The sequence below is a fragment of the Heptranchias perlo genome, chromosome 13 (genome assembly GCF_035084215.1).
Source record: "Heptranchias perlo isolate sHepPer1 chromosome 13, sHepPer1.hap1, whole genome shotgun sequence".
In the NCBI taxonomy this organism is placed as follows: Eukaryota; Metazoa; Chordata; class Chondrichthyes; order Hexanchiformes; family Hexanchidae; genus Heptranchias; species Heptranchias perlo.
The window spans coordinates 25,107,922-25,121,441 of NC_090337.1; the positions used below are offsets into that span (position 1 = coordinate 25,107,922).

Here is a 13,520-nt window from a genome sequence, read left to right on the forward strand (position 1 = left end):
GAGGGGAGGAGGTAAGAAGAAACGGAGAATGAAGTCATAGTCCGTTAACAAACAGATCTTGATTTGTCAAAGTAATTCCACAAAATTAGGACGACAAATGTTATTGCAGCTGATGAAGATTCAGATATCTGACCAAAACTGCCTGAAGTAATTGTTTCAATAAGGCTGAAGCGAACACTTTTGAAATTGTATTAGATTCTTCATTCGGTAAAGACATTTCCTTGTTGTCTTGATCCTCCCTGTCATATAATTTTCAGGAATCCAGTGCAAACCAATTCTTCCAAGACTCCCACACAGATGCAGCAAAATAAAGAAGCGCGACAGGCAACATTTCTTTTCAAGAGAGGCCTAAAGGTATGGAAGAGTACACCTGAAAGATAGCACATCATCTCAAGTTCAGAAGATCCTGGTGTTTTCATTTAATATGTTGACATTGGAGTAGATATTGACTACGGAGGCAACTACTGTGGAGGTTTAATTTAAGCAGTGTGTGGGTCTTACATGGTAGAAATATTACACTTAGAAATGTAAGAGCATAAAATGTAGAGTGAAAGGGTTTTTTTGTCCCAACAACATTCGTCTTTCCTTAGATCATATGCACTCTATTCCATTTATGTTACTTCCTGAAAGAAAACTCTACAAAAGTGTGATTTCTCCCTCAAAGATCATCAGATCAAACTCTGATGCCACATCTCAGACTTCCTCAGCAGCAAAGGAAGCAAGGTGTCTGGTGGAGTGCTTGTGTGTTTACCAGCCTTCTAAACATTTATGGAATATAGGAACAGGAGTAGGCCATTCAGCCCCTCGAGCCTGCTCCGCCATTTGATGAGATCACGGCTGATCTGTGATCTAACTCCATATACCTGCCTTTGGCCCATATCCCTCAATACCTTTGGTTGCCAAAAAGCTATATATCTCAGATTGAAATTTAGCAATTGAGCTAGCATCAATTGCCATTTGCGGAAGAGAGTTCCAAACTTCTACCACCCTTTGTGTGTAGAAATGTTTTCTAATCTCACTCCTGAAAGGTCTGGCTCTAATTTTTAGACTGCGCCTCCTACTCCTAGAATCCCCAACCAGCGGAAATAGTTTCTCTCTATCCACCCTATCTGTTCCCCTTAATATCTTATAAACTTCGATCAGATCACCCCTTAACCTTCTAAACTCCAGAGAATACAACCCCAATTTGTGTAATCTCTCCTCGTAACTTAACCCTTGAAGTCCGGGTATCATTCGAGTAAACTTACGCTGCACTCCCTCCAAGGCCAATATGTCCTTCTGAAGGTGCGGTGCCCAGAACTGCTCTCAGTACTCCAGGTGCGGTCTAACCAGGGTTTTGTATAGCTGCAGCATAACTTCTGCCCCCTTGTACTCCAGTCCTCTAGATATAAAGGCCAGCATTCCATTAACCTTATTGATTATTTTCTGCACCTGTTCATGACACTTCAATGATCTTTGTACCTGAACCCCTAAGTCCCTTTGGACATCCACTGTTTTTAACTTTTTACCATTTAGAAAGTACCCTGTTCTATCCTTTTTTGACCCAAAGTGGATGACCTCACATTTGCCTACATTGAATTCCATTTGCCACAGTTTTGCCCATTCACCTAATCTATCAATATCCCTTTTGTAATTTTATGTTTTCATCTACACTGCTTACAATGCCACCAATCTTTGCGTCATTGGCAAACTTAGATATGAGACTTTCTATGCCTTCATCTAAGTCGTTAATAAATATTGTGAATAATTGAGGCCCAAGACAGATCCATGCGGGACTCCACTAGTCACATCCTGCCAATGTGAGTACCTACCCATTATCCTTACTCTCTGTCGCCTTTCGCTCAGCCAACCTCCTAACCAAGTCCGTACTTTTCCCTCAATTCCATGGGCTTCTATCTTAGCTAACAGTCTCTTATGTGGGACTTTATCAAATGCCTTCTGGAAGTCCATATAAATAACATCCATTGACATTCCCCTGTCCACTACTTTAGTCACCTCTTCAAAAAATTCAATCAGGTTAGTCAGGCACGACCTACCTTTCACAAATCCATGCTAGTGCCCTCTGATTAACTGAAAATTCTCGGTGTTCTGTCACCCTATCCTTAATTATAGACTCCAGCATTTTCCCCACAACAGATGTTAGGCTAACTAGTCTATAATTCCCTGCTTTCCCTCTCCTTTCTTAAAAAGTGGAGTGACATGTGCAATTTTCCAATCTAGAGGGACAGTTCCTGAATCTAGAGAACTTTGAAAGATTATAGTTAGGGCTTCTGCATTGTGCTCACCTACTTCCTTTAAAACCCTGGGATGGACACCATCTGGTCCTGGGGATTTGTCACTCTTTAGTGCTATTATTTTCTTCATTACTGTTGCTTTACTTATGTTCATTTTATTGAGTCCCTGTCCCCGATTCAATATTAGTTTTCTTGGGATTTCTGACATGCTATCCTCTCTTTCTGCTGTAATTACTAACTCAAAGTAATTATTCAACATGTCCGCCATTTCCCCATTGTCAATGACAGTATCCCCACTTTCAGTTTTTAAGGGACCAACACTGCTCCTGACCGCCCTCTTTTTCCGAATATAACTACAAAAGTTCTTCATATTGGTTTTGATATCCCTTGCAAGTTTCTTTTCATACTCTCTTTTTGTAGCTCTTACCATCTGTTTTGTGACCCTTTGTTGATCTTTGTATCTTTCCCATTCGCCAGTATCTGTGCCATTTTTTGCCCTTTTGTATGCCCTTTTCTTATGTCTTATTCTGTCCCTTACCTCTTTAGTTGCCCATGGCTGTTTTTTTTGGCAAGTAGAGTTCTTGCCTCTCGGGTATAAACCGATTCTGTATCACGTTAAATGTTTCTTTAAACATTTCCCACTGATCATCAGTCGTTTTACCCATGAACAGATTTGCCCAGTTTACTGTGGACAGTCTGTCTCATCCCATTGAAGTCGGTCTTACCCAAGTCTAGAATCTTAGCAGCTGATTCATTTTTTTCCCTTTGAAACACTACCTTGAACTCGATCATGTTATGATCGCCATTAGATAGATGTTCGCGCACAGTTAAGCTGTTAACTAAATCTGGTTTATTACTCATTACTAAATCTAGTATGGCTTTCCCCCTTTGTTGCCTCTAGGACATACTGCTGTAGAAAACTATCCCGGACGCACTCAAGAAATTCACTGCCTTTCTGGCAGTTACTAGTCTGCTTTTCCCAATCTATGTGAAGGTTGAAGTCCCCCATTAAGACCACTATGCCTTTGTTGCACACTTGTCTAATCTCTGCATTTATACAATCTAGCACTTCAGAGCTGCTGCCAGGGGTCCTATACACAACTCCCACTATAGTCTTAGATCCTTTCCTATTTCTCAATTCAACCCATAAGGTCTCTGTTGGTTGCTTACCTCTCGTTATATCCTCCTTTATCATTCAAGTGATTTCATCTCTAATCACTAAGGCTACTCCCCCCCCCCCCCCCCCCCCCCACCCCTTCCATTTTCCCTATCTCTCCTGTAGACCTTATAACCCGGTATATTTAGTTCCCAATCCTGACCATCCTGCAGCCATGTCTCAGTAATAGCTATCATGTCATATCCTCCAATTTGAATTTATACCTGTAGTTCATTTAATTTATTCCTTATACTCCGTGCATTTGTATATAGAATTCTTAGTTGGGCCACACACCCTAGCCTGACCTTCAGCTTTGATGCTGGGTTAATCGCTTTACGCCTTCTAGTTTTCACTTTATCTGTAGTCCCTAAAGTACACTTTCTTTCTGCTGCTCTACGCTTTTCCCTTTCACTTGTTCTTGAACAACTATTTGTAATGTAAATTTCCCCTGGGTCCTCCCCGCTCTTGCTGCTCTCAACTTTACTCTCTTCTGATTCCCCGCTCAGGTTCCCATCCCCCTGCCACTGTAGTTTAAAGCCTCCCCAACAGCAGTAGCAAACCCCCCTGCAAGGATATTAGTCCCGGATCTATTGAGGTGCAACCCGTCCAGCTTGTGCAGGTCCCACCTTCCCCAGAATTGGTCCCAATTCCTCAGGAATCTAAATCCTTTCCTCCTGCACCAACCCTCCAGCCACGCATTCATCTGATCTATTCTCCTATTCGTATACTCACTAGCACGTGGCACTGGGAGTAATCCTGAGATTACTACCCTTGAGGTCCTGCTTTTTAACTTATTTCCTAACTCCTTGTATTTTGCTTGCAGGACCTCATCCCCCTTTTTACCTATGTTGTTGGTACCGATATGGACCATGACCTCTGGCTGTTCACTCTCCCCCTTCAGAATGTCCTGTAGCCGCTCAGCGACATCCATGACCCAGGCACCAGGGAGGCAACATACCATCCTGGAATCACGTTTGCGGCAGCAGAAACGCCTGTCTGCTCCCCTAACTATAGAATCCCCTATCACAATCGCTCTCTCGACCTTTCTCTCCTCTTTTCTCTTCCCGCTCCGCTCCCCCCCCCCACCGGTACAGCTGAGCCACCCATGGTGCTTTGGACTTGGCACTGGCCGCACTCCCCGGAGGAACCCTCTCCCCCACCAGTACCCAGAACTAAATACTGGTTGGAGAGTGAGATGCCCTCAGGGTACTCCTGCACTACCTGCCTGGTCGTCCTTTTCTGTCTGGCGGTCACCCAGTCCCCCTCTGCCTGCACACTCTCAATCTGCGGGGTGACCACTTTCTCAAACATGCTATACACGAACCTCTCGTCCTCGCGGATGCACTGCAGCAACGCCAGCTGCTGCTCAAGGTCCGAAACCCGGAGCTCGAGCTCCACCAGCTGACGACACTTCCTGCACATGTGGTTGTCCAGGACACGGGAAGCGTCCTGGAATTCCCACATGGCACAGGTCATGCATTCGTCGGGTCTGAGCTGCCCTGCCATGCCTTAATTTATTAGATTAACTTAAACCAAGCAAAAAAACAAATTAAGCCTCAAGTATGGTTATCTTTGGTTATATTACTGTAAGTAGTTTAAGCTTTAATTTTAATGAGCTACCAGTAGTTTTATGCTTCTAGCTTTTAATTCAATTTTACCCAATTCCCTCAGAGAAAAAAATTAATACTCACCGACCTGCTATCCTGTGACGTCACTCCTTGTTTTTTCACCGATTGCCTCTCTGCCACTCCGAGTGCAGGTCGGCCTTTGAGCCTGGGCCTTTAGTAGTCTCCGAGTCCTGCGCTCTCTCTCCCAGGTCTGCTCTCGCCTGTAGCTCCGCTTCGAGTGCGGGTAGACCTTCGAGCCGAAGTTTGTGCTGTGCCTTAAATAGCTTGAAGTTGTGTGCTAGTGCAAATTCATATTTTTTTTTCAAGTGGCACACTTTATACTGAAAATCCTTCCCCCCATATCTTTGAAAGCTATTCTTTATTGATTGGAGTATCTTTTGTATGTCTATTTGCTTCATGTGACATTCACATTTTTGGAAGTCACTCTTTTTCTTCAATTCACACCACCCCATCCCCTCCTTCACACTTTTTTCTCTCCCCTCCTAATGTTGTTAACTTTGAGTATCCTTTGGTATCACCCAAGTAGCCATTCTGGTGCTGGGAGCCTGGATTAAGTGTCAACAGATTATTTAACTGTGTGGTATTGTAGTTGACCCATTTTCTTTTCATTGGGGAACACTGGATAGCAATAAGAAGTGGGAACCACGTCTAATTTCCTCTCCCTTGTTCGGGGATGCCGGGCCAATTGTGATGCCCTTCTGCCTAGCTGGTGGCAGAATTTTTTTTATCTGATCAACACCTTTTGCTAGGAGATCTGAGATTTGCTCATATATTTCTTTTTCAGTTTTATTTAGTAAACACCTGAAGCCACTGTGCAAATCTTATAAATTTGAATAAACCTTCACGTGAACGTGGATGATGGTGGTCAGGCCACATTTATTGCCCATCCCTATTTGCCCTGATGGTGGTGATGGATCTCTTGTACAACTGAGTGGCTTGCTAGGCAACTTCAGAGGGCAGTAAGAGGCAACCACGTAGTGTCGACTAGTCACGTATAGGTCAGACCAGGTGGGGACTCAGATTCCTTTTAATGACTAGCATTAGTTCAACAATTTGGTAGATTTTATGGACCTTTTTCTTTCTGGTGCTAACCATATTTATTAAATTTGGCTGCTCAGCCTGCCATGATGTGATTTGAACTCGTTCCTAGTCCAGTACCATAACCACTACACTATTGATCTTGCCTAAAATCTTGGTGTGAATTCAAAAAATAGGACATTTTTTCACGTTGACTTTCCACTTACAATTTGTGTGTCTCTGGACTTCTGTTTCTCTCTTTTTGATTACTATTAGCTGAACATTGACTATACTTTTTCAGAAAGAGAGATAGGGCTAAGCATTGCTTACATTTTCATATTGTTGGCCTTTTTGTTAGTCTGAAAGCAGTAATCTGCTTCTGATGATGTGTGCTATTAAACCCAGGTGCATATGCAAACTGAACAAGGGGTGAAAGGAGCAGCTACTAAGAAAAGAACACGACCGTAAGTTTAAACACCGTGAAGAAACTTATTAACTGCAGTAAGAACTGTTTAAAATTATTTTCCACCTTTTTTAGATGTGACGTGTTCATCGCGTTAAAGGATGGTTAAGCTCGTCAGGTCTGATGCTGAGAAGAATCACACATTCTAAAATCACAACTTGTACTTGATTGATTTAGATGTATCTATAAATGGCTACCATACATTTGTTCCTTTTTATAAGTTGAGTTGGTGCCCTCAAACTGAATAACCTTTGGAATAAAGAGGTTTTGAAAACATGTGTCTTTTCTAAGTGATAAAATGGAGATATGTTATATTTTTGGTTTTGGTGCTGAAGTAATGGTGCAATTCTCAAAAGTGTTTAAGTAATAAGTGTATCAGAAGTGCCTGCAGTTTAGTCAGTGGCTCTTAATTTGGTGAGATTCAGGTGCCTTGTTTATACCATAACCCTAATCATTAATGTTGCCTAGGTTTCATGGGCTGGATTGCCAGGGCTTGGTTACATGTGGCTCACAAGTGGTCTTTTTGGATGCCCCTGCCCTAACCCAATCAGGTCTCTGGTTTGTAGGCTTCTAGTAGTTTTCTGCACAGCAATTCTGATGTAAGGTGACTGCTGTACTACAAACAAAGGGAGTGTGGACATTACTGGGTTTACCCCTCTTTCTAAAAATATATTTAAAATGCATAACATTGCCATACTTCAAACCATTTAGATTGAATGCCTGCAAAATGACCCGCAAGCTTAATCTCTCAGCCAGAAATTGCCATATGATACAGGGAACCTGAAATGAGTGAGAAATATCAGTATTTGTCCGTTACAATGTTGTGTTATGTTGCTTTATGAAATCACTCTATATCTGAATAAAAGTGTTGTAGTTAAGTGGAGAGAATCTGATTTCTAATTTATTTTTTCAGGTGGTTAGCCAATTCTAGTGCTACTACAGTTGACCAGTAAGTCATTAAACTGTGAAGATTGGTGAACGCTACACCTGTATGTGTTAAGTGATTTAATTATTGATGGGTGGGTAAGGGAATTAATTATTGGGGAATGTGTGGAACAGTATGAATCGGTACTTCTAATTGAGTCTTGTCTACACAAATGCAGTTTGGAATGTAATGCAGCTAACCTAAGTACAAAGAAGGAGCTGCAGTATTGAAGCATGGCCTAATTCATGTTCTTTTCACATACGAATGGATCTGTGGAATCCATTCTTAAAATTACAGTGGGGTTTTGGTGTTTTATAATTCATGAATGAAACATTTCTTTGCATTTGAGTATAGAAGTGGCAGATACTTCTGTATAACACCTTGCAAAATACTTTTTGAATTTAAGGAAATAATATATAATTCCTTATGATGAGCATCTGCATGTCAGTCATTTAGATACTTTATAAAACTATCTACTAATGATTAAGCCGTTTCTTCTCTCTTTCAGTGGTCGCATTCCCAGTACCAGCGGAGGAATTTTGACTGTGTCCATTCAGAACCCATCTGCTAAAAACACAATGTATGTTTCTCTTGCATTTGATCATTATTACTTTCATGTGCTCCATGACCATCTTATTATCATGTTTACTTGTCAAGTTATGTGTTCAAGTTGTGCACAGGCATTCGGTAGCTGGACCTATTTGCTGTAACACGTGTTAAAATGTGTATTCTCTATTCAACCAAGCCCCCCCCCCCCCCCCCACCCAGCTAATTGTGCATCCTTCCTTCCTTCCCTCCATCACATCCTTGGCAGCTGTGCCTTCAGGTGCCAAATTCACAAGATCTGGATTTTCCTACCTAACCCTCCACTGCCTCCCCACTTCCCCCTCATCCTTTAAGAGCCTCCTTAAAATCCACCTTTTTTTGGGGGTGGTGGGGGGATGCTTTTGGTTACCCCTCCTAATATCTCCTTTGACTCGGCGTTACTTCTTTTCTGATTAAGTCTTTGTGAATGCCATGTGACATTTTTCTACATTAAAGGCGCTATATAAATGCGAGTTGTTGTTGTTGTTGTTGTTGTATGAAAGAAGGAGAACTTATTTTGTTCTATTTAATCATGAATAGCTCCCAACAGTACCGGATCAGACATCCCCCTTTGATTCCATTCGCAGTAAAAAAGGAGACTGATGAAAAGAAGGAGCCACCGAAAGGAGTACCTCTGGAGTTTGATATCAACAGCGTTGGAAGACAGGTAGCAGTTTGCAAATGGTTTTAACAAATTATCTAGATCAGCTTTCCTTTTTGTGAAGGGCCACAATTCCAACCAGTTTCTTGATGGAGGACCATACACTGCACCATGAGATGATGGGGGTTGCAATTCCCTAAATATCGAACTCTTAATTTGTCACACCAATGCAGGCATTTATCAAAAGTGTAGGCCAGGCATTTCCATGCAAGATGGGTTGAAAAACCCTACGGGACTTAGTTCTCCATTAAAACTAGTTATTTGACTTACTGAGTTTGGTGGTAGCCTTCCCTCCTAATTGCATTCTGTTGCTTTCACTTGTTGGAAAGCAGCAAAAGGGGAGAGCACTGACTCCAAGTTAATCATTGTTATGAATTTTGGTACAGTGGCGTTAGTCGCTTCCATAAGCTGTCTGTGTCTCTCGTTTTTGTGGGAATTGACCGACACACCCCTGGATCATGCATCATGCAAACTAATTGAGGACAGTAACAATAGTTACCCCGCCCCCCACCGTAATCCGAACTGGATATTCTTGTCTTGCACACGTGTCCTCCTTCAATCTCTCTGAAGGCAGACTGAGAAAACACTTGGTGATATGAATTACTAAGCTACTTTATTTCGCTGTAAGGTTAACCTGTAGAACAACCATTCTGGCCAGACTCTCAATTCAATCTGTACAGTTTATCTTTGTGTAATAATACAAAATAAAGAACACATCACACTAGCCTACATCAATGGGCCATCTTACTTGACTTAAACAAGATGGTTTTTAGCTTTCCTCTATCATTTCTAACTTGTTTGCCCTGGCAAAAGCCCTTCCAGCTTTCCCTTTAACAATCTGCCTCACAGCCTTTGTTTCTGCTCTTATTTCCCTTTGTTCACAGGGATCAAATGACTTTCCAACACAGTGGGTGTGTTTTTTAATTACCAAGACAATCTAACAAATTGCTTATTGTTCAATCTCTAGGGAAAGCAAATTCAATGTAGTGTATTAACCACCTTTCATCTAGATATCTTTTTCTTAACTTGTGAGAATACACTGCTTTAAAAAAAAAATGCAACTTTTGAAAGTAACTTATTTTCAAATCCTTTCCGTGGAAAATTGTTCAAAAATTCCTGAAACTTGACAGTCAACATAATGTAGCCAGGCAAGCCATGAATGGAGGTTTGAGGTACACTTGAAGCAGTAAGTCTGCTGAGGGCCACAGATCAAGGAGAGGTGAGTTGCAAATTGCCCTAGTCCATGCCTCAAAAACCATTGATCTAGCTCAGTGATAGTTCAATCTGGGAAACGTTTATAGGCCCTCCTCCTGTCAAATGAGGTGGATTAATCTATGATAGATGGGATTAAAGAGCTGGTGATCCCAGAAATATTGACAGCATGCATGGCACAGCTGACAATTTTAAGGAAGTTCAGTAGGGCCAAAACCTCTTCTAAGACCCCTTCACTTGCTAGATGAATGTTGAGATAACTCTGCCAGCTAAAAGCACCCTGTTGCCTTCTTTTGCAACAGAGCAAGAAAAGCAGAGGGAGCAGAACTAAATCCTAGCTTGGCCAATGTTACGGTCAAACAACACATGAACAGAAGTAGAGGCACAGTAATTCTTTAAACTCCTTTTACTCTTTCTTATTTCATGCAGATTTAATGGTGGTATAATGTATCTTTTGGCTATGTAAAAACTGCTACAATCAAATCAATATAAAATGAATTGCACAAAGATCATGATGCAATTGAAGTCACAGGTATGATTTGCCCAATCAAGTGCATACAAATTCTGCAAATAAATTAAATGGATCTAGGCTACTCATATTTAATATGTGGCCAATTTTGAACACTGTTCATTAAGACACAAAAGTTCCTTGATATTACCTCAATTATTAGTTTCACAGAGATTAAACTTATTACTTATTTACCACTACCTTAAGTGACAGCATTACAGGTACAATGTGTAACTATACAAGTAAAATGGATTCCAAAATTGAAGAACCTTAGGAAATCCAGATGTTATGAAAGAAACAGAAACCGGTTAAATCTGAAATTATTTGTTAAAATCACTTATCCTCCTTTCATGTTCTGGATCTCATTTTGTAATCTCTTCTCCACCAAACTCAGCATTAAACTTATCTTGTTGAAAACAAATAATTGAATTACATCTTCCACTTTTGTTAATTCTTTTTCTATTCTATATTTCACTTTTTTAAATTCCTTTTTATCCAGTGACTTGTTGCCAAGTGTTACCAATTAGATAAATTCCTTGGTGTGGAGGGAACCAGTGCTGGCCACACAACCACCCTAATGCACCAAATATAATTTTTGTTCAAATGATGTTTGATCCATAAGACACCCGCTTGGAGATATTTAATTGGAAAGTGTCAAATTGGTGAACATCTGATTCTCCTCTAGTTTGGACCCAAAAACAGATGAAGTCACTAGGTTTCATTAATCTTCAATATTCAGTTACTTGATTAGTTATTAGTCAACCTTGCCTGCATTCACTTCATCACACCTACAACTTACATTTCACTTGAAAGTTGTGTCCACTTAACGACTTACGACAGATTGCGGTCGTAGGTAAACACAGAGCTGCCTTCCTTTTGGAGGTTTTCCCTTTTCAATCTCAGTGCACAGCAAATGCAAAGTTTTGACTTTTTTTCACTTTCCTACAGTTGATTGCTTTAGAGAATCTTTCTCACATTTTCATGGATCGCAACAAGATCCTGTGCTAATTGTTCCATTCAGGTAGTTCCTCCAATGTTTTAATTGGTAAATATATTGCCAGGTTTGGAATGAAGCTATGTGAGTTGCTACATTTCAAAAATGTATTTGTTCAAGCCCTTTGAAATGTTTGACTTGAAAGGGTGCTATACAAATATTAATATTTGTTTAAAAATGTATACTAGGGAAGTCTCCAGTTTAATTCTGGGCTGTACTGAATTGACTGATTTCTGCTGAGGGCTGCTACGATTAGCCTCAGCACCCCCAGGGTAGGAGAAATTAACCATGGTTCCATTTTCTGACTTGTGTGCAGGTGGATGTGGAGGGAGGACAGGATTAAGGTAGTCTGTGAATTCCACTTTCTAGGGTTACACATGAAAAATGCCAATGGGGTAAGGTATGAGTGCTGCTGGCAACTGGGAACATGGTCCAGCATGAGTCAGCATCCTCAGGAGGAGAGAGGAGAAAAAAACAAACACATTGTCCAATTCAGATTTTATTATTTGTGTCCTTTACCCTATCTTCATGGAAGTTTATGTTTCGGAAGACAGATAGTTATGCAGACTGAATGCCTTGACATATGTCACAGAAACAAATGTATTATTTATTCTTCCTGTAGACTGGCATCACCTTAAATGAACGATTTGCAATTCTGAAGGAGCGGAGAACAGCTGAGGCACCAAGCAAAGGAGGACGCTTTGTGACTGTGGGATAGATGAGCTGAATAACATTTGATCTGGCAGAATTGTTGGAAAGTTGTTCACAGGCACTCGAGTGATTTGCTGTCACAAACTGACACTACATGTACAAGCGGATCTGCTTGACTGTACTTTAAGGACCATTGTACAGTTACCATACAGAGGAACTGCTGACATTCCGATTATGTTTTAAAGTTTTGTTTTTGTTTGGGGAACAGTAGTTGGAGACGATATTGAACAAACTGTTTTAATTGTCTCATTGCAAAGACTGAACTTTGTTAATTTCATGAAACAATTCATTAGGTAAAGAGAATGTATAAATCCAGCAGAGTCATTTGACTTAAAATTCAGTATTTTTGAAGACTTGAAGTTTCAATCTAAAAACTTTTTTTTTTAATTAAAGTTTGCCAGTTTCACAGTTTTGTAAGAAGGATTATGTCTATTGAATAGTCTTGCCTCATCAGAAAAACTCTGCAGGTACTTTTTCTTAACTGGTGATGGCAGGATTTTTTCAATCCTTTCCGACCAGAGTAGCCATAAAGCACCATAACAATTTTCAACGGTGGCCGCAGAAAACCTCTAGACTTAAAATGCAGCTTTGTAGGAACACCAGACTAGTAGTTATTTTCTTGATGTTGGCAATGATGTGAGGTGTATAGTCTGGGAAATTGAGATGTAACATTTGAAAGTCAGTCATGGGGAGGCATTATTGCATTTCCTTGAAGGTGTCTGCACACCAATTAATTGAGCACTATTTTGGGATATTTTGTATTAAATCTCATTAGCAAAGGATGGGAACCTTTTTAGTGAAGCTCTCCTGTTTTAGATGTTTAACTTTAGATTTCTAATATTGAGTACAGTGTTTAAAAGGTTTAATTTGTTTCCCTCATTAAACAGTGAATAATGTCTTTGGGCATGTGATCAGAGCATGTCCATTTTGAAAATGGTCATGCTGTGATCATGTCCCAGTCATTCCTTTAAGAATTTAAAATCCTCTGCCATATGCTATATTACATGAGTGGCATGAGCGTAATTTTCCATATATAACTTGTACTGTTTTACATTAAAAATAGGTCTGAAATCCAGTTGTGTGCTACATGTGAAAACTTTTACAAAAAATGGATTCCCAAGTCCAGGTGCGCATTGTGAAAAAATTTGAGATGGGGAAGGGAAAGCACATTATATGCTGAAAGTTGTGGTAGTGGTACCAGTGTATTTTACAGGCAGGTGAGAAGCATTCCTTGTGCATTCTTGCCATACAGATAGGAAATGGAGGCATTTACCACCACACAACAGATATTGTATGCCTTGTGCAAATGCACCTCGAAGTGCTTATACAGGGAGAGGTGGACATTGAGCAGGAATTGGGATAAAAGAAGACTAAAGACACTTTTTTTTTCAGAAGGCAGCAAGAGTAGCAGCAAATCAAAGTGGTT

The 13,520-nt window shown here is 40.5% G+C and overlaps 2 protein-coding genes across 3 annotated transcripts in view; both read left to right on the forward strand.

Moving 5' to 3' along the window:
- Positions 1–13,169, forward strand: part of LOC137331410 (UAP56-interacting factor-like) — a 32,061-nt gene extending 18,892 nt beyond the window's left edge. For both annotated transcript variants that reach the window (XM_067995167.1, XM_067995168.1), the window contains exons 5-10: positions 258–354; positions 6,441–6,499; positions 7,412–7,447; positions 7,932–8,003; positions 8,549–8,675; positions 12,006–13,169. In XM_067995167.1, coding sequence (XP_067851268.1) covers positions 258–354; positions 6,441–6,499; positions 7,412–7,447; positions 7,932–8,003; positions 8,549–8,675; positions 12,006–12,101 — 487 coding nt within the window. In that variant the 3' untranslated portion in view covers positions 12,102–13,169. The remainder of the gene's footprint in view (positions 1–257; positions 355–6,440; positions 6,500–7,411; positions 7,448–7,931; positions 8,004–8,548; positions 8,676–12,005) is intronic.
- rpl35a (ribosomal protein L35a) overlaps positions 1–13,520 on the forward strand; it is a 290,790-nt gene that overhangs the window by 92,175 nt on the left and 185,095 nt on the right. The gene's annotated exons all lie outside the window — the stretch shown is intronic.